The sequence below is a fragment of the Brachypodium distachyon genome, chromosome 2 (genome assembly GCF_000005505.3).
Source record: "Brachypodium distachyon strain Bd21 chromosome 2, Brachypodium_distachyon_v3.0, whole genome shotgun sequence".
Lineage (NCBI taxonomy): Eukaryota > Viridiplantae > Streptophyta > Magnoliopsida > Poales > Poaceae > Brachypodium > Brachypodium distachyon.
Genome location: NC_016132.3, coordinates 46347995 through 46369030, shown reverse-complemented (window position 1 = coordinate 46369030; position 21036 = coordinate 46347995). Strand labels below are relative to the sequence as shown.

Sequence of the window (21036 nt, the reverse complement as noted above, 5' to 3'; positions counted from 1 at the left end):
AGCGCGCGGGTGACAGCAGCGCGGTCGGAGCCGAAGGCGACGACGAGAGCGGAACACGTGGCAGCGGCAGCGCGAGGGGAGCAGGTTGTTGGATTCTGATCCAAATTCCCAGGGGCCGAATGTTCCGGCCCAACTTCCGACCGAACCTCCGGGTGCTCTCTGTTACTTTTCGGGAAATTGCGGAACTTGCTGTGGAACTTCCGGATATTCAAGAATATGCGGAACTTCTGGCCTCCAACCGGAACTTCCGGTGTGCCCGTTACGGATCTGAGTTGCCCTAATGCTCCTGCTATATATACCTCTTGTAAGCCGCCGTTTTGGGCTGAGTTCGCACAAGTTGAGTTCGTGAAATCTCCCTAGCGTTGTAAACACTCCCATATAGTGAAGTTTCACTGGCTGGCGCCCGTGGTTTTTCTCTCTCGTTGTTTGAGAGGATTTTCCACGTCAAATCCGGGTGTCCTTGTGCTGTGATTTGTTCTTCGTTCTTCGTTCTTGCTTGTCGTGTTCATAACAAGTGGTATCAGAGCCCCAGGTTCCGCCTAAGGTTTGCGACATGTCTACCTTGAAGTTCGACCTGCCGCAGCTGGACTACACCACACGATTCTCGTTGTGGCAAGTGAACATGCGGGCGATTCTCGCCCAAACTTCAGATCTGGATGAAGTGCTTGATTCCTTCAGCAAGAAGGGTGAAAAGGAGTGGACTCCCGAAGAGAAACGCAGAGATCGTAAGGCGTTGTCTTTGATTCAACTTCATCTGTCCAATAATATTTTGCAGGAAGTGTTGGAGGAGAAATCCGCAGCAGCCCTGTGGCTGAAATTGGAATCGATCTGCATGTCTAAAGATCTAACCAGTAAGATGCATGTTAAGATGAAGTTGTTCACCCATAAGCTGCAAGAAGGTGGATCAGTAATATCTTATATAACTGTTTTTCGAGAGATAGTTTTTGACTTGCAAGCTTTGGAGGTTAAGTATGATGATGAGGATTTAGCCATCTTACTCTTATGCTCGTTGCCTAGTTCCTATACAAATTTTCGCGATTCAATTCTTTATAGCCATGACTCTCTAACCCTTAATGAGGTTTTAGAAGCACTTAGGCAAAAAGAAAAGATGAAGTCTATGGTGCAGACCGATGGGTCGTCGTCAAAGGCAGAAGCTCTGCAGGTTCGTGGCAGGACTGAGCAGAGGAACAACAACTATGGCAACTGAGATAAAAGCCGGTACGGAAAAGCTCATTCAAAGTCCTGTGGAAAAGATAAGTTATACATGTATTGTAAGAAAAATAATCATGTCATTGAAGATTGTTATAAACTGCGGAACAAGAAGAAAAGGAACGGTACCTACAAACCGAAAGACAAGTCCGATGGTAATGGTAAGGCCGCTGTCGTTTCTACCGACAGCTCTGAGGTGATTGCCTCGTTGTTCTTGCTTCTTGTATTTCCCGTGATGATGAATTGATTCTTGATACATCATGTTCATTTCATATTTGTTGTAACAAGGATTGGTTCAGTTCTTATCAGTCTATGCAGACTGGAGATTTTGTGCGTGTGCACAATGACAATCCTTGTCATATTGTTGGCGTTGGGTCCGTTCAGATCAAGACCCATGATGGCATGACACGCACATTGAAAGAGGTGAAGCACATACCAAGCATGGCCAGAAATTTGATCTCGCTTAGTACCATGGACTGTGACGGGTACAAGTACGCCGGAGGGCGTAGACTTCTGAAGGTATCTAGAGGTTCACTCATTCACATGATAGGTGATATGAATTCTGCCAAATTATATGTTCTTAGAGGTAGCACTTTGCCTGGTTTTGCTGCTGCCGTTACAACTAATGATTCTGATGATTGTGCAAAAGCGAATCTGTGGCATATGCGTTTTGGGCATATGAGTGAACATGGGATGGCAGAGTTGGTCAAGAGAGAGCTCATCGATGGCTGGAACTTGAGTAAGCTTCAGTTTTGTGAGCACTGCGTTTATGGTAAGCACAAAAGGGTTAAGTTCATTTCTTCCGTTCATACCACCAAAGGCATATTAGATTATGTGCATGCTGATGTTTGGAGAACCTCCCGTAAGACTTCTATTGGTGGTGCTAATTACATGCTTACCATTATTGATGATTACTCAAGAAAAGTTTGGCCTTATTTTCTGAAACATAAATCTGATGTTTTTGGTGCATTCAAGAAGTGGAAAGCTATGGTAGAAAAGCAAACTGAAAGGAAGGTAAAAATTTTGCGTACTGATAATGGTGGTGAATTTATTTCTGATGAGTTTGAGGAGTTTTGCAGCAATGATGGTGTGGTTAGGCACTATACGGTTGCCCGTACTCCACAGCAAAATGGCATGGCTAAACGCATGAATAGAACCATCATCTCGAGGGCCCGATGCATGCTGTCCAATGCAGGTTGGGCAGGCGTTTTTGGGCTGAAGCAGCTTTCACCGCATGCTACCTCATAAACAGGTCACCTTCGATTCCACTTGACAAGAAAACTCCCATTGAGGTATGGTCTGGTAAACCTGCTGATTATTCACCGTTGAGAGTTTTCGGTTGCACTGCTTATGCTCACGTTGATAATGGAAAGCTAGAGCGTAGAGCTGTTAAGTGCATTTTTCTTGGCTATGGTTCTGGAGTTAAAGCTTTCAGGTTATGGAATCCTGAAACTAAAAAGATTTTGCTGAGCAGGAATGTTGTCTTTAATGAAAAAGTTATGTATCATAATACTTTGTCCACTGATGCCTCTCGCATTGAAGAGGAGAGACTTAAAGTGCAGGTGGAACACGTTGATGAAATTGTTGACAGCGATGATGCTCAAGTTGATCATGGTAATGATGATGGGAATAATGATAATGATGATATTGTTCCACCCTCACCACCTGTTTTGCAGCAACCCACACGATCTATTGCAGCTGACCGTCCAAAGAGAAATAAAGGTCCTCGCCCACGTTTAATTGAAGAGTGTGATCTTGTTTATTATGCTTTGAGTTGTGCAGAACAGGTGGAGCATGATAGTGAACCGGCCACATAAAATGAAGCAGTTGTTTCCAGCGACCGTGTGAAGTGGTTGTCTGCCATGCAAGAGGAGATGCAATCTGTTGAGAAGAATGTCACATGGAATGTTGTGCCCTTGCCTCAACAAAAGAAGGCCGTTCGCTGCAAGTGGATTTTCAAGAGAAAGTAGGGTCTGTCTCCTAATGAGCCTATGAGGTTTAAGGCAAGGTTAGTGGCAAAAGGTTTCAGTCAAATACCAGGTATTGATTATAATGATGTGTTCTCTCCAGTGGTAAAGCATAATTCCATCCGTACTTTCTTTGGTATTGTTGCTATGCATGATCTTGAGCTTGAGTAGTTAGATGTGAAGACTGCATTTTTGCATGGAGAGCTTGAGGAGAAAATATACATGGACCAACCTGAAGGGTTCATAGTTCCTGGTAAAGAGGAGTTTGTGTGTAAGTTGAAGAAGTCCCTTTATGGTTTGAAGCAATCTCCTAGACAGTGGTATAAAAGGTTTGATTCATTTATGATCTCACGTGACTTTAGTAAATCTCAGTATGATAGTTGTGTCTACATTAAATTTGTTGATGGATCACCTATATACTTGCTGTTATATGTTGATGATATGTTAATTGCTGCCAAGAGCATGAAAGTAATCACTACTTTGAAGGCACAACTAAGTAGTGAATTTGAGATGAAGGATCTTGGTGCTGCTAAGAAAATCCTAGGTATAAAAATTAAAAGGGACAGAAAATCTAAGTTGCTATTTCTTAGTCAGCAAAGTTACATTGTTAAAGTACTTCGCCGTTTTAATATGCATGTTACAAAGTGTGTTAGTACTCCTATTGCTTCTCATTTCAAGTTGTCAGCATTGCAATGTCCTACTTCTGATAAAGATATTGAGTATATGTCACGAGTTATCTATTCTAGTGCTGTTGGTTCCTTGATGTATGACATGGTTTGTTCACGTCCTGATTTATCATATGCTATGAGTTTGGTCAGTCGTTACATGGCTAATCCCAGTAAAGAACATTGGAAAGCTGTTCAGTGGATTTTCAGGTACCTCCGTGGCACATCCAATGCTTGCTTGAAGTTTGACAAGACTGATGAGGGACTCGCTGGCTATGTGGATTCAAATTTTGCTGCCGACTTGGATAAGAGGAGATTCCTCACAGGTTATGTGTTCACGGTAGGTGGATGTGCTGTGAGTTGGAAGGCAACACTGCAACTAGTTGTTGCTCAATCTACAACCGAAGCAGAATATATGGCTATTGCTGAAGTTTGCAAAGAATCTGTTTGGTTGAAGGGTTTATATGCTGACATTTGTCAAGATGTTTTTTGCATTAACCTGTTTTGTGACAGTCAAAGTGCTATTTACCTTAATAAGGATCCGATGCTCTATGAGAGAACCAAGCACATTGATGTCAAGTACCATTTTGTTCGCGACGTTGTTGCACAAGGTAAATTGAAGGTATGCAAGATCAACACTCATGATAATCCTGCTGATATGATGACAAAGCCTATTCCTATTGCTAAGTTTGAGCTATGCTCAAGCTTAGTTGGTATAACTGTTTAGCCCCTAGTGGTTGTTGGCGCCGAAAGTGTTTTCTTTGTTGATTCAGTAGTTGTTGTTGTTCATGCTACAAGGAGGAATTTGCTATAAGGAGGAATTTGTCTCAAGGTGGAGTTTGTTGGATTCTGATCCAAATTCCCAGGGGCCGGAAGTTCCGGCCCAACTTCCGGCCGAACCTCCGGGCGCTCTCTGTTACTTTTCGGGAAATTGCGGAACTTTCGGATATTCAAGAATATGTGGAACTTCCGGTGTGCCCGTTACGGATCTGAGTTGCCCTAATGCTCCTGCTATATATACCTCTTGTAAGTCGCCGTTTTGGGCTGAGTTCGCACGAGTTGAGTTCGTGAAATCTCCCTGGCGTTGTAAACACTCCCATATAGTGAAGTTTCGCTGGCCAACGCCCGTGGTTTTTCCTTTTTGTTGTTTGAGAGGGTTTTCCACGTTAAATCCGTGTGTCCTTGTGCTGTGATTTCTTCTTCGTTCTTCGTTCTTGCTTGTCGCATTCATAACACAGGTGGGAGGCGCCGCACCAGGGGGAGGGGAGGAGGCGGCGGCTGTGCGAGGTGGGAGGAGGCGCGCAGGCGACGCAGAGGGGGAGGGGGTCGAGCAGGGGAGGGTCGGGGAAGGGGAAGGGGAACGGATTGAGATTCTGAAAGACTAGAACGCTGGGTAATCTGATAATCAACGGATGGAATTAATTCATGCAGGAATACTGAGAAGTACTTGCCAATCACCGTAAAAGAGCTCTTCCCACATACATGAACCATATTCGTGTGCTGGATATGGAAATGGCATGAACACTGGTTGCATGAATTTTTGGTGCATGGAAGGCCTTTGTGCTTCAATATATTATGTTGTTTGAATTTGCGGTGGATATCACCCTGCAATAAAGGTATGCTGATAATCTCTTGTTTCAGGTTTGTATGCATGCATCTATGAAGTTCTTGACCAAACACATTAAACAGATCCCTAAAATGGAATAAATACAACACATAGCAGAACCTGATCCCCTTGAAGGCAACAAATTACAACATTTACTTTTCAAATAGCGAAACCTGATATCCGTAGAGCAAATTTATGGCCAGTAACCATTTACCCAACGACCAGAACAAAGCAGAATGGATAACATGCAGCAGGATTTACAAGTTTACAGCTAGGTCAACAAGTCATGGTGATTGGCAATCATTCGGGCGAACTCAAATCTCCTCTCCAGGGGCGTTCGGCAGGCTGGGGCAATTAATGCTGATTATTCACTCTACTAATCCACGAGTGGGAAAATAACATGTGAATCTACCAACTAAGCCAAATCAGCAAAATGGTATGAAGTTGTTGGTAGTTCTCAATCATTTGGCTGGATGTCATAGACATGGTGGGCTTGTAACGGGCTAAAACCATCTCCACTGAGGCAGGACACACATCAACAGCATACTTCCCAGCGCCCTCAACATTTGAACCTGTGATAAATTCTTCACCAGAATTTAGCACACTTGATTTCATAACTTATTCAACAGCCTGTGGCAAAGAAGAAATGAGAAAGTATATCAGTATCCACAGAATATCGCCACCCCCCCCCCCCCCCGAAACTGATATGAACATTGCAAAATTATGTGCTAAATGCATTTTGCTGGACTAAAAAATCCCTTAAAAATTTGGGCCTTAGGAGGGAAGACGCTGGCAATTTCAAGGAGGCCTGCGGGTACTGGAGTGATGATGGACTTGGGTGGGTTGTTTGAGCTCCTTTCATAAGTGAGTAAAACACTACTCTTTGACTTTGATCTGTAACCATAATTACACACAGAAGCTCTTGCGAAGGTGAGATGTGCTACTACCTCAGTTCCTAAATACAAGATGTTCTACTTTTGTCCTAAGTCAAACTTCTTACAGTTTGACCAAATTTATAGAAAAATAAACTAATATTACAATATCAAATAAGTATTCTATGAAGATATATATCATGACAGAATTAATAAAACTAATTTGGAGTTGTTGGTGTTGATAGACTTTTCTATAAACTTGATCAGGCTTGAAGAAGTTTGTCTTGGGACAAATTTAGAACATCTTATATTTAGGAACGGAGGGAGTATTTCCTTACTGTAGTTAGGCAAAGGAATTTCATTACTCAGAAACGAAGAGGTTGCAATCCTCTTCTACTGAATCTCATAAAATCAAAGTATGATTATTGTTCCCCTAAAAAAATGATTATTGATTACCTATTATTAACTCTCTCTACTGAATGGAACCTCCAAATAGTAATCAAGAAAGAATGATCCATAATTTATTTCAAAACGCATTTATGACAAAAAGAAAACTGCAGTATATTGGACACGCTGATTTGTGAATGTGCACGAAGTAGGCAGTGAAGCCATGTGCTCATGGGTGGAAGCTGCAGTATATTGGACCCTAGTGTCAATCCATTTGTAGCATTAATTAGGTGTGACGACCAGTTAAAGAAGGTTCAGAATGAGAGCTCAGAGTTGTGTGCTTGCGTACATCCTATAATCCTAAGACGAAAGAGTAGCCATGTAGTACATCACAAGTAAAACTTGACTGCCTAAAAACCTAAGCACCAGTCAAAAGTGCCAGTTATATGAAGACATAGTAAGTATTGTTCATGAAGTATAAAGTTGTCGGATAGGATTGCGTGCCTTCCATTGCGAAGTTGCTAATTTCACTTAAGGCCTTATAGACATTACATGCTGCAAAGCTGTTTCAGGAGTCATTTTCCTGTACTTAACCTGCAAGTTACATAGGTAAGAATACATAGAAGGAAAACAACAAATCTGATATATACAGACCAATGAAGTTTGTCATACCAAATAGCACAGAACTACGGTAGTGTTTCGAGCTCTTCCAGCCTTGCAATGGACAAGAGTAGTACCACCATGTCGCGCATTTTCTGAAGAGGAAAAAAAGAACAATCATATCTTAACTCTAGTTGAGGAGATGCAGAACTGAGGTAAGCCTGTAGCTAGATACTTACTGTGGATAAAATATAATGCTTCACAAATTTCCTCTTGAGGAGGAGCATATAAGTAGTCAGTAGTTGGCATCTCCAGGTGTTGGATCCCATGAGCCTGAAAATTTATTAATATCTTAGGTGTATATAACCTGGCAGAGTGGCAATATTGATCATTCATCCCTTGTCAATATACGAGGTTTATCTTGATGATGAGGAGTGGTCACCTGGTATGTCGATGTTGGAACCAAAGTCTCGTATGATTGGGTGAGTGAGACGACAGCATTGATCCCGAGTTCTTTCAACAATGGCACGTTACCAGGAAGAGGGACTGCCCCTAGAAAAATATCCTGGAGATTGGTACATAAATACAATTAGTCATCAAAAGTCAAAGTTAACTAAAAAACTTGCACTGTTTTTTTCTCAAATAAAAAGCTCGCAATATTACTTGTAAGTTAATCCGTATTTCAATGGCAATTTATTTCTACTATTCTTCGGTGTCAATTTCATGGTGCGGCTTAAGAAGCCCTTCCATTGGAAACTGCACCATCTTGGATCACAAATGCAAAATACCCTACGAGCTGATCATGAGATTGATCAAGGTGCTAAACAGGGTAACATTGAAGTACTGTTGCTGGACAGTGTGCAGCTGGTGTAACGTCCTAGTAGCAATTTCAATGTTTTTGTCTAACCAATATTGCATGGTGGTATGCATTATTGGAGCAGTGGTATCTGGTATTAAGATTCAAGATCGAGTATAGTGCATATTGCATCAAGATGTATGGGGATACAATGCTATGGGCAATGGAAACCAATGGTGGTAGCAAAATCCCAATGTTTATTGTTGTGAAATATGTCTGCCCCCTGCAATTTTATGGAACTCATGGGTCAGGTACTTGTTAAATTGTTCCTCAACATAATCTGCAAGCATTTGTTTCCTCTGATTGCTCCCCCGTGCCTTGCTGTTCCTCAACGTAGAGAGAGAATATTTTCCAATAGAAATGGACAGAGATAAGTAGGAGCACAAAATTCACCTGGTCAATGCGATCAAGCCAATGGTAATCCGGATTTATGACGTTGCGCCCAATGTTCACGAACAGGGTAGGGTAGAAGAGGGCCCTCGCGCAAATCTCAGCCGCCACACGCTTGACGTAGGGGACCAACTTGCCGCCGAGGCCGCTGCTCCTCACATGCTCGTCTAGCCCTCTAGATTTCTCTAGTAGAAATCTGAAGGGGGATACAAGATTTATTCTTGTAGTTGCAGTGAGTGGTTGATCCGTGGCATCTCCTCTTCATTGCCTTACTCATCAACCATGCACTTCCAATCTCTGTGATGAATATTCAATGAGATACATGTTGTTTGATGCATTGACTTATGCTACTCTATTTTGAGACGAATAGTTATAGTTACCGCCATGACATTGACGTAGTTACCCAACAGTTTAGGTTATAGTCATTACCATGTCACTGATGTAGTTATCCAGGTGTTCAAGTCACAGTGACCACCACCATGGCATTGATGGAATTACCCACCTGCTCGGGCTATAATAACCACATGCATCCTAGTACTCACAGTAGTACTAAAACATTTATTCAACTTCCATGTTAAAATTCTCACCATGGGACCGGTGTATTTACCGACCTATCCATGTTAAGGTTATCACCATGACGCCGATGTAGTTACTCGATCGGTTGTCAATGTTTGAGTTCGCCGTGGCACCGGTGTAGTTCACCATGGCACCGATGCAGTTACCCGACTGTTAATGTGAAAGTTATCATCATGGCACCAATGTAGTTATCCGGTTGTTCATGTCAAAGTTATGATCATGGCACAAATGTACTTATCCGGTTGTTCATGTCAAAGTTATCATCATGGCATCAATGTAGTTATCCGGTTGTTCATCTTAAAGTTGTCATCATGGCACCGATGTAGTTATCCAGTTGTTCATATTAAGTTATCATCATGACGCCAATGTAGTTATCTAGATCTTCATATTAAAGTTATCATCATGTCACCGATGTAGTTTTCTGTTTGTTTATGTTTGAGTTCGTCGTGGCACCGGTGTAGTTCACCATGGCACCAATGCAGTTACCCGGCTGTTAATGTTAAAGTTATCATGATGGCTCCAATGTAGTTATCCGGTTGTTCATGTTAAAATTATCATCATTGCACCATGTAGCTATACAATTGTTCATGTTAAATTATCATCATGATGCCAATGTAGTTACCCGGCTGTCCAAGTCACCGTTCACCATCTCAATATCGATATAGTTACTCCATTGTTCGAGATAAAATCTAGTTGAAGCTGATGTAGTTCCTCGACATAGTATTTGCCTAGAAATACATAAGTTTTATCTTAGTGTTGAAGCTGATACTACTTGTGAATACCCTAACCCATTAACTCTACATCTTACTGCTCGTAGGTTTGTAGTTGGTAACTATTTTTTTGAATAGTACGGTAACTCATGTATCAGCTGCCTGATAACTTTTAAGCTTAAGAAAACGTCTTCAAAACATAACCAATTGAGATCTATTGAGTTCTAATCTTGATGTTGATAACTACTTGTGCATAGTATGATAACTCATACTGTTACTAATTGGTAACTTGATTTTGAAAAAAGATATCAGAAACTAATAAAGTGAGATTGGTTTCCAAGCTTGTAACTCTATTGCGAATAGTCCGGTAACTCACATAGCATTGGTGGTTAGCTTAGGAACCAAAACATGTCTAGTTAGATGCAGCATCGAAACAATCATGAATGACGCGGTAATTCACATAGTATTGGTTGGTAACTTTTAATATTGAAAAAAAAGCCAAAACATGTCTAGATAGATATAGCATTAATCGTGAATACGCTGATAACTCAGCTATTGCTGGTTGATAACTTTGGAGCTCTAGAAAAAACATTAAAAGCAAACCCTAGTGTAGGTTGAAATTTGGTAACTTATCGTTAATAGGTCTGGTAACTCACATGCTTATGGTTGATAACTTTGAGCTGAAAAAAAAGTCAACGAAACATATCCAACCGGGATCTTGTTTGAAGCCCTCGCCGACACGAAGTCAACTATGAAAACAGATTATTGATTGGATACACGGTTCGAGCTACACAACCTTTTAAATTTTCTAGATAATTTTGAATGCACGTGTTGATGCTGCAGCCCCCTCTCACTTCTACGTGCATGCATGGGTGGGAAAAAGAGAAACAGGAGGTGCGCGGGTGCTGCGCGCTCGGACTGACCGAACGGACCGGGGAAGGATCTCGCGCGCGGGAAGTGTACGTTGGCTATGATAAATGCCATACGGCTGGCACATAGTCCGGTCCTAACTATTTTTATAGTTTTAGTTCTAGTTCTTGATTGGGTGTGGGTTCTCTTGGAGATGAATGGTTTCTTGATACCATAACCTTGAGCTAGTGTTTGAGAGTTGCATGTACATACTGCTGATTAAGCGAACGAGTCTTCAGGTTTCTAATTCTTGATTATGCGTGGGTTCTCTTGTATTATTTGTGGTTTGGGTCTTCAGGTTTCTAGATACTATAATTTGAGCTACAGTTTGAGACTTGCCTTTACTAATGCATTGTTTGCCTATTCTTGATATCTATTTTTTGTAATCGGGTACTTTGCCAAGTACGGAGTAGTTTATTTTTCATGGAATTACCCGAAAAAGCACAATGATCAAAACCTGTGATGTTCTTGTTTTATTTTCATTACGTTGTCCTATTTTACTAGATGCGATATGTAAAAATACGAGCTCTATTCCCTTGCATTGTGGCCGGGTACTATATCTCACTTGTTTTATGTTGAAATGCGAGCGCTGTGTCCCAAACACAAGATAAAACAATAGCACGTGACAAGGGTGGTTTTACCCCGAACACTAGAGATAAAACACTAAAAAGAACCTAAAAAAAATAGGTGCCAAACAAGGCGACAGGGAGGACGAAGACGCAAAACTCAATAATCACAAGTCCTAGTAAGGAAGGGGGTGTTTGGTTGCCCTCATGCCTACAGCTCGCACGGCACGGAGGGTGCAGCAGCCAGGCTGCAAGCTCCCTGGTGCATTTCCGAGCTGCAGCCCGCTGTTTGGTTCTTGGAGCTGCAGCCGCAAGTGGAGGAAGAGGACTGAACGACGGCGGTGTGGACGACGAGAATATGGGTAGACAGTGAGCGACCGGACGACGGCGACGGGCGCCATGCGTTTAGTGGACAGCGAGGGCGGCGCGCGGCCGCCGAACGCGAGGGTGGCAGGTGGCCGCTGGACGACGCGAGGCCTGCACGCGGATGACCGGAGGCACGAGGGCGGCGAGAGGGCAGCACTACACGGACGTCAGGTGCCCGAGGGCGGCGCTTGGCCGGCGAGCGGCCGGCTGCGTGCGGACGACGAGTTCGGAGCGAATGAGATCTCGATCCCCTCTGCGTGCACGAAAAAAACAGCCAGAACGGGCGTACACGGGCTGCAGGCTGAGAGGCCCTTTTTTTGCAGCCGGGCTGCAACCACCTATCACGGCCCAAGAAACCAAACAACCTTATATTTGCATTGCGGGTGCAAATCTGATGCGGGCTGGGCTACCAAACACCCTGGAAGTGTCTCGTTCGCTCTGCATCACGGCGGCACTAGGCTCCTAAAAACAACCCTATGCCTCACTTCCTCTCTTTCCTCATTGTCGTGGGCCGGTGGCGATAGCCGACGGCCACAATTATTTATCTTCTTCATTTGCACACATGTTCTTTATCGCCGACGGCCACAATTATTTATCTTCTTCATTGGCACACATGTTCTTCGACTCCTCATGGGACCTTACTTACCGTTTATATTTACGACGGCCATCACGATCGGTAACTAAATGTCACAAAGGAAGCTCTCCCCACCAAGCGCGACATGGGAGATTCCAAACACAAATGTTGAATTGCCTCTCTTTGATCACAGAAGACATATTTTCTGCAACATTTCAGTTCCTTTTTGCTAGATTATCCTTAGTGAGGACTATCCATCGACATAAAAACCAAGCAAGAATTTTAATCTTAAGAGGCACCTTCAGCTTCCAAATAACTTTATTACGGAACTTACCGTTGGAATTAATGAGAGGACGATAAAAATATTTCACAAAAAACAAACCAGGCGTGGACAAAACCCACTAAAGCAAATTAGGTTGGTCTAGCAAGTGCATCGAAACTAGAAAACCGCACAGCTCCGCCCATGTAATCAGCCACGCACCAATAATTGCCCTCCTAAAAGCAATAATAGGAGGACCTTCGCTCATAACCTCAGCAACCGTTGCTTGCCGTTTAAAAGCAAATATATAGGGAGATGGGAACGGTACTCTCGGCGAGGACCGGAGAGCATCTCGCCTCTCATGCTGCCTCGCCAGGATCCAACCTGTCGCAGCCCTAGGGGAGCCAAGCGGCAGGGGAGTTAGACGCCCCAATGTCGCGGATCTGCCACAACGCCATCGCCAGGACACGGCCAACAGGCTGCCCGCCGCCAGGATCTGCCACACGCCTCCAGGAAGGCAGGAAGCAGACATAGCCGGTCGAAGCAGACCTCGCCGTCGCTAGGATGCAGACATGGCCGGCCACCGCAGCCAGGAAGCCACGGATCCGAAGGCAACTGCCACACCGACCGCTACCAGCGAAGCCAAAGCAGGCAGCGGCGGATCCAGAGCACAATGTTTTTACCTTTAAAGCCCCACTCAGTTTGTTAAAAGGCTCCCATTCTTCCTGATATTATCTAGTTTTGGCTAAGTTTTCTTAAGAGTGCTCCCAGTCATCTTTTGCACTGGGTCCGCCCTGAAAGCAGCCCCTGCCGCCGCTGCAGCCGCACGGGCTTTGCTGTGTGGGGGGGGGGGGGGGGGGGGGGGGGGACAGGGGTGTTCTCATTTTGATGACTCTCCGTCTGCGGGCAACAACACCTAAGTTGTCTTTGATTGCAAAGCTGCTATCGTCAACTCATGCTAGTGAAAATGGCTGAAAATTTCTTAAAACAGACATACTTCCTCCGTCCAACAAAGAATGTCTCAACTTTAACCAAATTTGAATGCATCTATACACTAAGTCATGTCTAGATACATTCAAATTTTGATAAATTTAAGACATCTTTTGTTGAACGGAAGAAATAGTTAATTTTCTTGTTTTTGAAAGGGGGTTTCTCTAGTGTTGAGATTGTTTAATGAAGATCCTAGATCCTTGGTTTTCAAGGGGGAAAAACCAAGTGCATACCGACTCTATACAAAAATAAACCAGGGGACCAATCAATACGGAAGCAAACGGATACATTACATACGACTAACCTTAGTCTAAACCTGTGGGTACATCCTTTTCGGGAAATAACTACTACCGATATTGATACCGCGTGCTTCCTTGCCTTCCGCGGTGACTAGTCTTACACTAGACAAAAGATACTCCATGTGAACGTCCATGACTCGAGGTCAAATCCAGAGATGCCGGTTCCTGCCAAGATGCCCACTAAGGTAAAGATGATGGCACATCGACATGGAAAGGATGTTAAAACATTCAGCGAAGGAATAAATGACAAACTAAAATGCAAGTCGTCGGGTGGGCCGAACTAGTACTAGCTGGTAGGCCAAGTCAATAAAGATACTATAACCATGACACGTCCAAACTAGTATTAGCATCTTTAATGTTTGATACGACTGCGGACTGCGAAACGAAAAATTTCAGGTATTGTAGACGATACTACGAAGGAAAATATCTGGACACATTACGCAAAATTCAAACGCCGAAGCAAACATTAGAATTATATACCTCATCCGCCCCCAATTAAGTAACGTGAATTTATATATGAAATAGAAAAATTATGCAATCAGAGACTACAGCACATTTGTAGGAATTAAGTAGACAAGTCCAAGAATGCATGTGATTTACCCTTTCAACGCCGTCCATAGTTCGGATTGAAATCGTGGTTTCTTTCACCGAAGAAAATAACTTGGATTGAAAACGAAGCGCTTCTAGTCACATCAAGCGGATAAGATTCTTGAAACTTACCAGTTATTAAAATTCCACGAGCACATATTCTATCGTTAGATGAGCAGCCATGATACAGTATATTGCTACATCAGTACTACTCGGTAGTTTTAGTTATCCCCAACAGTAGTCCAGTACTTGTTCGTATTTCTAGTCTTCCATATGTGACAAAGTATGAGAAGTTTGAGATACTTTCTAGGACGTCAAGACGGGGGTAATACTAATTTTGGTTGATCCCTCCTTTATGTATTCTTTTGTAAATGTTAACTGGCACTTAAACGCTCAAAGATCATTTGACATAACTATCGTTTTAACATGAAAGAAGAATACAAGAATAACCACCTGGTTGTGGCACAAAATAGAAGCTGGAAGAGGGTTTTTTTTTGTGAAAGGGGAAAAGGATACTTTTGGTTACCTGTTATCCTGTAGTCCCTCTTTGCACACAAGGAAATGCAAATGTTCCGTCAGCTGACATCATGCAAACTAATTATCTTATGGCAATACAATGTGTACACTCTGGTCCGTATACAGATTTTGCCTTCTCAGCCTACTTTTCAATAGTTCAAGTCAGCATCCATGTTTGGTCTATGTGCTAATGCACATCGTCATCTAATCAAGCAGCAAAGCAACCTAATTCTACCATACCTCTCCCTACGCCTCCATAGCCAAGCAGAACTTCCTCGAAAGGAGAAAAATGGCTGCGCTGCTCTTTCTAGCGCTTCTTTCATCACTATCCTTCCAGTTTTGCTCTTGTGCTTCCCCATGGCAGACCATGACCACTGGCTCGCACATAAGAGCGGAGGATCATGACAGAATATTCCTCCTCTCATCAGATACCACCTTCTCTTGTGGTTTCCATCAAGTTGGAGCAAACGCTTTCACCTTCTCCATCTGGTACACCGCCGTGAAAACCGTCGTCTGGACAGCGAATCCCTACTCCGCGGTGAATGGCTACTACTCCCCAGTGAACCTTTACGGCTCCAGGATATCGCTGAACCAGGATGGAAACCTGGTCCTGACAGATACCAATGGCTCGACGGTATGGGAAAGCAAGACATCTTCAGGCAAGCCCACAACTGTTTCCCTCCTCGACACCGGCAACCTTGTTATCAAAGATTTCGGCAATAATATTGTGTGGCAGAGCTTTCATTCACCAACAGACACCTTGCTCCCTTGGCAGAACCTGAAGAAAGACACAAGGTTAGTCTCTGGCTACCATCACCTCTATTTTGACAACGACAATGTCCTGCGACTGCTGTATGATGGCCCAGAGATTACAAGCATCTACTGGCCTAGTCCAGATTACAATGCACTAACAAATGGACGCAATAGATACAACAGCACCAGGGTAGCATTCCTCGATGACAGAGGTAATTTTGTGTCAAGTGATGGGTTTAAAATAGAAGCTTCGGATTCAGGTCCTGGGATCAAAAGGAGGATTACAATGGATTATGATGGCAATTTCAGATTGTACAGCTTGAATGCATCAACAGGGAACTGGGTGGTTACAGGGCAGGCTGTAATACAGATGTGCTATGTGCACGGATTGTGCGGTAAGAATGGACTTTGTGATTACTCAGAAGGCCTTAAATGTAGATGTCCTCCAGAACATGTGATGGTTGATCCAACAGATTGGAAAAAAGGATGCAAAACGACATTCACATTTGGCAGCAACCAACCATACCAGGACTTCACATTTGTTAAGCAACCTCATGCAGACTTCTATGGCTTTGATCTGGGCTCTAATCAATCCATCTCATTTCAAGCATGTTGGAACATTTGCCTGAACAGCAGATCATGCATATCGTTCACATACAAGGGTGGGGATGGTTGGTGCTACACCAAAGACTTGCTCTACAATGGTCAGGTGTACCCATATTTCAGTGGAGATAACTACATGAAAGTACCAAATAGTTTCAATAGTTCAGCATCAATCCCCAAACAAGAAAGCCTAACTTGCAGACCCAATGGGTCTGACATCATGCTAGGATCGGCAACTATGTATGGACTGAAGAAGGACAACATAAAGTGGATATACTTTTATGTCTTCACTGCAATATTGGGATCTCTAGAGCTGCTTGTTATTGTGACTGGCTGGTATCTTTTTTTCAAAAAGAATAACATGCCCAAGTCAATGGAGGATGGATATAGGATGATAACAAACCAGTTCAGGCGGTTTTCATACAGAGAATTGAGGGAAGCAACTGGAAAGTTCAAGGAAGAGATTGGGAGAGGGGGCGCTGGCATTGTGTATAGAGGAGTACTTGAAGATAAGAAAATAGTGGCCATAAAGAAGCTTACAAATGTTCACCAAGGAGAGGAGGAATTCTGGGCAGAAGTGACTCTAATTGGAAGGGTCAATCACATAAATTTGGTCAGGATGAGGGGGTTTTGCTCAGAAGGGACACACAGACTATTAGTATATGAGTATGTGGAGAATGAGTCATTGGACAAGTACCTCTTTGGTGAGAGAAGTGCTGAAAGTCTACTCAGTTGGAGCCAGAGGTACAAGATCGCCTTGGGCACAGCAAGGGGTCTTGCTTATCTTCATCATGAATGCCTCGAGTGGATTGTCCATTGTGACGTGAAGCCAGAAAACATACTCCTGACTCGAGATTTTAATGCCAAAATAGCAGATTTCGGACTAGCCAAGCTTGCAAAGCGAGATAACACTAGTTTCAATTTCACTCATATGAGAGGCACAATGGGCTACATGGCACCAGAATGGGCATTGAATATGCCGATCAATGCAAAGGTTGATGTTTACAGCTATGGAGTTGTGCTTCTAGAGATTGTGACTGGAACTAGGGTTTCAAGTGGTGTAATTTTCAACGGAAGACAAGTGGAGTTTCCAGAGTTTATCCAGGAGGCCAAACAGATTCTGGCTACAGAGAGTATCACTGATCTTGTGGACGCCAGACTACACGGGCAATTCGACCCAGAGCAGGCCATCGCAATGGTGACGATAGCTGTTTCATGCCTTGGAGACAGAAGCAAGAGGCCAACAATGGATGAAATTTTCAAGGCTCTCAGGTCATACGATGGTGAAGAAGAAGACCATCCCGCCTATTCATATTGACATGCAATTGATGGAAAATTTGGGCAATGCACGCAAAGCTTCGTTGGTGATATAGGCTAATAAGAAAAAGTAGATAAGATGGAAAGAGTGTATTGGCTTGCCCATTTGCATAAACTTATCATAGATGTTGCAGGTTTTCTGTTTTAAATGCAATGAATAAAAATAGTACGTTCAACTGATACTTCATTGCATATTGACATCAAGTGTTCTCATAATAGCAATGTTTTCTTTTTCTCGAAAAATATGGTCGAATTAGGGAGAAGGGCGCAAGCACGAGTCAGTAATACATCTCCGTAAATGCTATCGGCAAAGTTATATGCTTCATTTTCACCAACACCATTTTCTTGTCTCCTCATCAATAGGGAACTACAAACGCAAAGCAAATGAATATCTGTAGTGGCGTGCAAGGAAATTGTTTTGTCACCTCAGAAAGCAGCATCTTCTTAATGGTTTACACGTGGCAAACAAGCCTCCATGAGCCATCTCGATGCAGAGCTTGTTAACTTGCATAGTCCCCTTCAAGGCACACTAGAATCTTCAACAGATGGCAATGCCATTTGTCAAGTAGTAAGCATTATATGAATTTAACTTGACAAAGAAAGATGAGAACCGGTAATATCCTACCCATCGGCACCAACCGAGGCAAGGACATTGATAGCTTGATGCTACTGCCAGACATTAACATAAGAACAGATCCAGTTCTGCAAACAATCACGAAACAACAATAGTTTGCTCAACATTGGTCAATTTTCTTTGAAGATAAGCAAATAGACATAAACCATAACTACAATTGAGTACAGGAGTTAAGCTAAGTATCTACAATTCTACATAGACGGAACTTAGGATGTTACATATACTGGGCGATTACCTGTGAAAATTGATCGAGTGTGCCGTTGCGATGACAGGATCTATCAATTTCTTGAAGCACTCATACGTGGCAAGCATTGGACGAAGAAGCCGAATCAGGCATAGAGGAAAGTAACAAGGGTGCCAAAGCCACCACCTAAACCTATAAGGTGAGGACACGGAGGTCAGAAGCTGAGGAGTGAGGAGTGGCAGCGTTCAGCGCGGCGAGGTGACTCGCATGGAGGTAAAGTAAAAGGATGGGTATTTGACTCGCACCCATTTGCCTCTTACCAGTAGTGTTCTGATGTGTTGTCTTCTGGCAGTTCTCATCTCAGCAAGATCCACCGGCGATAATTGTGATATAATTTTTTACATTTCCCAATACTTGCCAAACCAGATTTGATGCAAAGAAGCCAGACGAATCTTCCTCCAAAAACCAAAGTAGATAAGAAACTTGGTTAACATATTCAATATTCTTTTAGGAAATACAAATCACGCAAGTAGATACAAAAGGACACTATATCACGGGACAAAATTAGACAAGATACCAACCTTATTAGGTGAGGCCCTATCTAGGAAGATGCACAAGTAGTGTTTCCCACTTGATCTTTTGTTCCCACAAGCCAGCCAAAACTAGCTCCCACCACCATTTCCAGAAGATGAGATCCAGATCCAGGTTTATAGTACTAGAGGGAATAGAGGGTATATCTGACCACAGAATATCTGGGGTAACAAAGCCATAGACAACAGAGATAACATGAGCACATTGGAATTTGGAACACAATGAAGACACGATAAGCCCAATCATGCTGCAGCAACTATTGACTGACTACCAAAAACTAAAGGATAGACAAAAACTTCAGTTCTGAAGTTTCAAGACTATTAAAGACTTCACTTATTGAGCAGCACTATAGTTGGCAAGTCATTTTGGGGTAAATTTCTTGCATATGCAAAATGCTAAGGGAGAGCTGGAGGGAACTTACACAAAATGGAGGCCACTTTCTTTCTCAGCGAGTTAGCAAGTAGTCACGATCAAAAGTCGAAAGCAGTATAATACAGATTCTTGGTGACCCAAAGCACAGCATGAGCAGATGTTCACACAAATACAAAGCCAGCTTGGCTCATCCATAATGCCAACGTTTTCATAACCAAATGCGCAGCTCAATAGATGATATTGGTTGTGAATGGTCAAATACACCAATGATACCTAGTGGGTTTCGATTTATCAATGACAATGTGATCTAGGGGCTGCATGGTTTTCTAAGTGGTTATGCATGAAATTAGTCCCAAAGAATGGATAAGGCTGGCTATCGACTCCTAAAAAGATTGAAAAGATATGGCCAGATTAAGGACCAAGATTTAGCTTGTGCTTTGAGACCTAAGGACGTTATGCTATAAAGAGAGGATAAGGCAACAACTTGGAGAAGCTTTCATGCTTTGGAACCCAACAATGGATCAACTTTCAAAAGATTGGTATACAATGATGATAAATACAATCATGCCATTTTGTATGTTATGCTAAGATTTACATGATGGGAAAGCTATACGATGATGCCATTTTGTATGTTGTGCTAAGTAAATCTTAGCAGGTAGTGAATCAACTCGGTGGTGAGTTTGTTCAGTTTTTAGATCCCGTGGACCTGCGTTGCCTGAAGCTGAAGGCCTAGATGCATTCGTGTGCAATCCCTAAGATGGTCAACATGGAAGTCCCGCAGAGTAATACTGCCCCTGATCCAATCCCAATAGTTGCAGAATTCAGGGAGCTGTTCATACTCACATCTGGCCAAGCAGAAGTAGGTCTTGTCGCCAAAAAATCTCTTAATCTACAAGTCATTGTGCATGTCCATGAAGTGATAGATCGTTTCCCGATTCTTAATTATGGAAATGGTGTGACAAGCAACGGCACAGACAGTAGATCAATGCATGTAGCTAGGAAACATGAATTTAGTTGCACAGTTGGTAGGGTGGATGGATCAGTCCATCCAGCGTCAGGTGATGTTTGTTGAATCATGCCTCCAACATCAATTGCAGTTCTACTATTGCAATGCCAGTTGTACTGGTTGAAGCATGACCCTATTTACTAGCAGCTGTAGTTGTAAGCATCAGTTATGTAATGAACCATGTTTTGTTGTTTTGTTAATCCTATCTTATGTAGAACTATTGTTTGATTTGATGAATGCTAGGTGGAACTATGGTTTAAGCATCAGTTATGTAATGTATCATGTTTTGTTCTTTACGCATCAGTTATGTTAATGGATCATTGCCGTGTGGAATAATCATAATATTAATTCATCTCTATGTAATGTTCAGTAATTCATGGCTATGTAATGTTCAGTAATGTTTTGATGAAATACCAATACAAAGCCAGCTTGACTAATTGTTGTGCTAAGATTTTGTAAACCACGTTGATGAGTGAATTCGCTACAAGATTTCAAAAAGAGCAACAACACTTCAGAAACATGAAACCACAGATTGGATTCAGTGCTAGCAAAGTGTTTGAGTAAAAAGGTTTTGTACCTTTATGCAGAGAAAACTTAGGAACCTACAATCTCAATGTCCATTAAACCATGTGGTTTTTTAATTTGCAAAATAACCATTTCTTGTATGATTC

General features: G+C 42.6%; 2 protein-coding genes across 2 annotated transcripts; one reads left to right on the top strand and one right to left on the bottom strand.

The window, feature by feature from the left end:
- Positions 1-7174: 7174 nt before the first annotated feature.
- On the bottom strand, positions 7175-9257 carry LOC100826751 (putative dual specificity protein phosphatase DSP8). The gene is given in 6 exon segments (XM_024458849.1): positions 7175-7300; positions 7379-7461; positions 7546-7639; positions 7749-7871; positions 8556-8748; positions 9160-9257. Coding segments are annotated over 6 exon segments (717 nt in total).
- A 5703-nt stretch (positions 9258-14960) lies between these two features.
- Positions 14961-17770, top strand: LOC100829296 (putative receptor protein kinase ZmPK1). Its single transcript, XM_003569486.4, has one exon. The coding sequence runs from the start codon at positions 15195-15197 to the stop codon at positions 17577-17579; it is 2385 nt and encodes a 794-aa protein (XP_003569534.1). The 5' UTR covers positions 14961-15194; the 3' UTR covers positions 17580-17770.
- The last annotated feature ends 3266 nt before the right edge of the window (positions 17771-21036 follow it).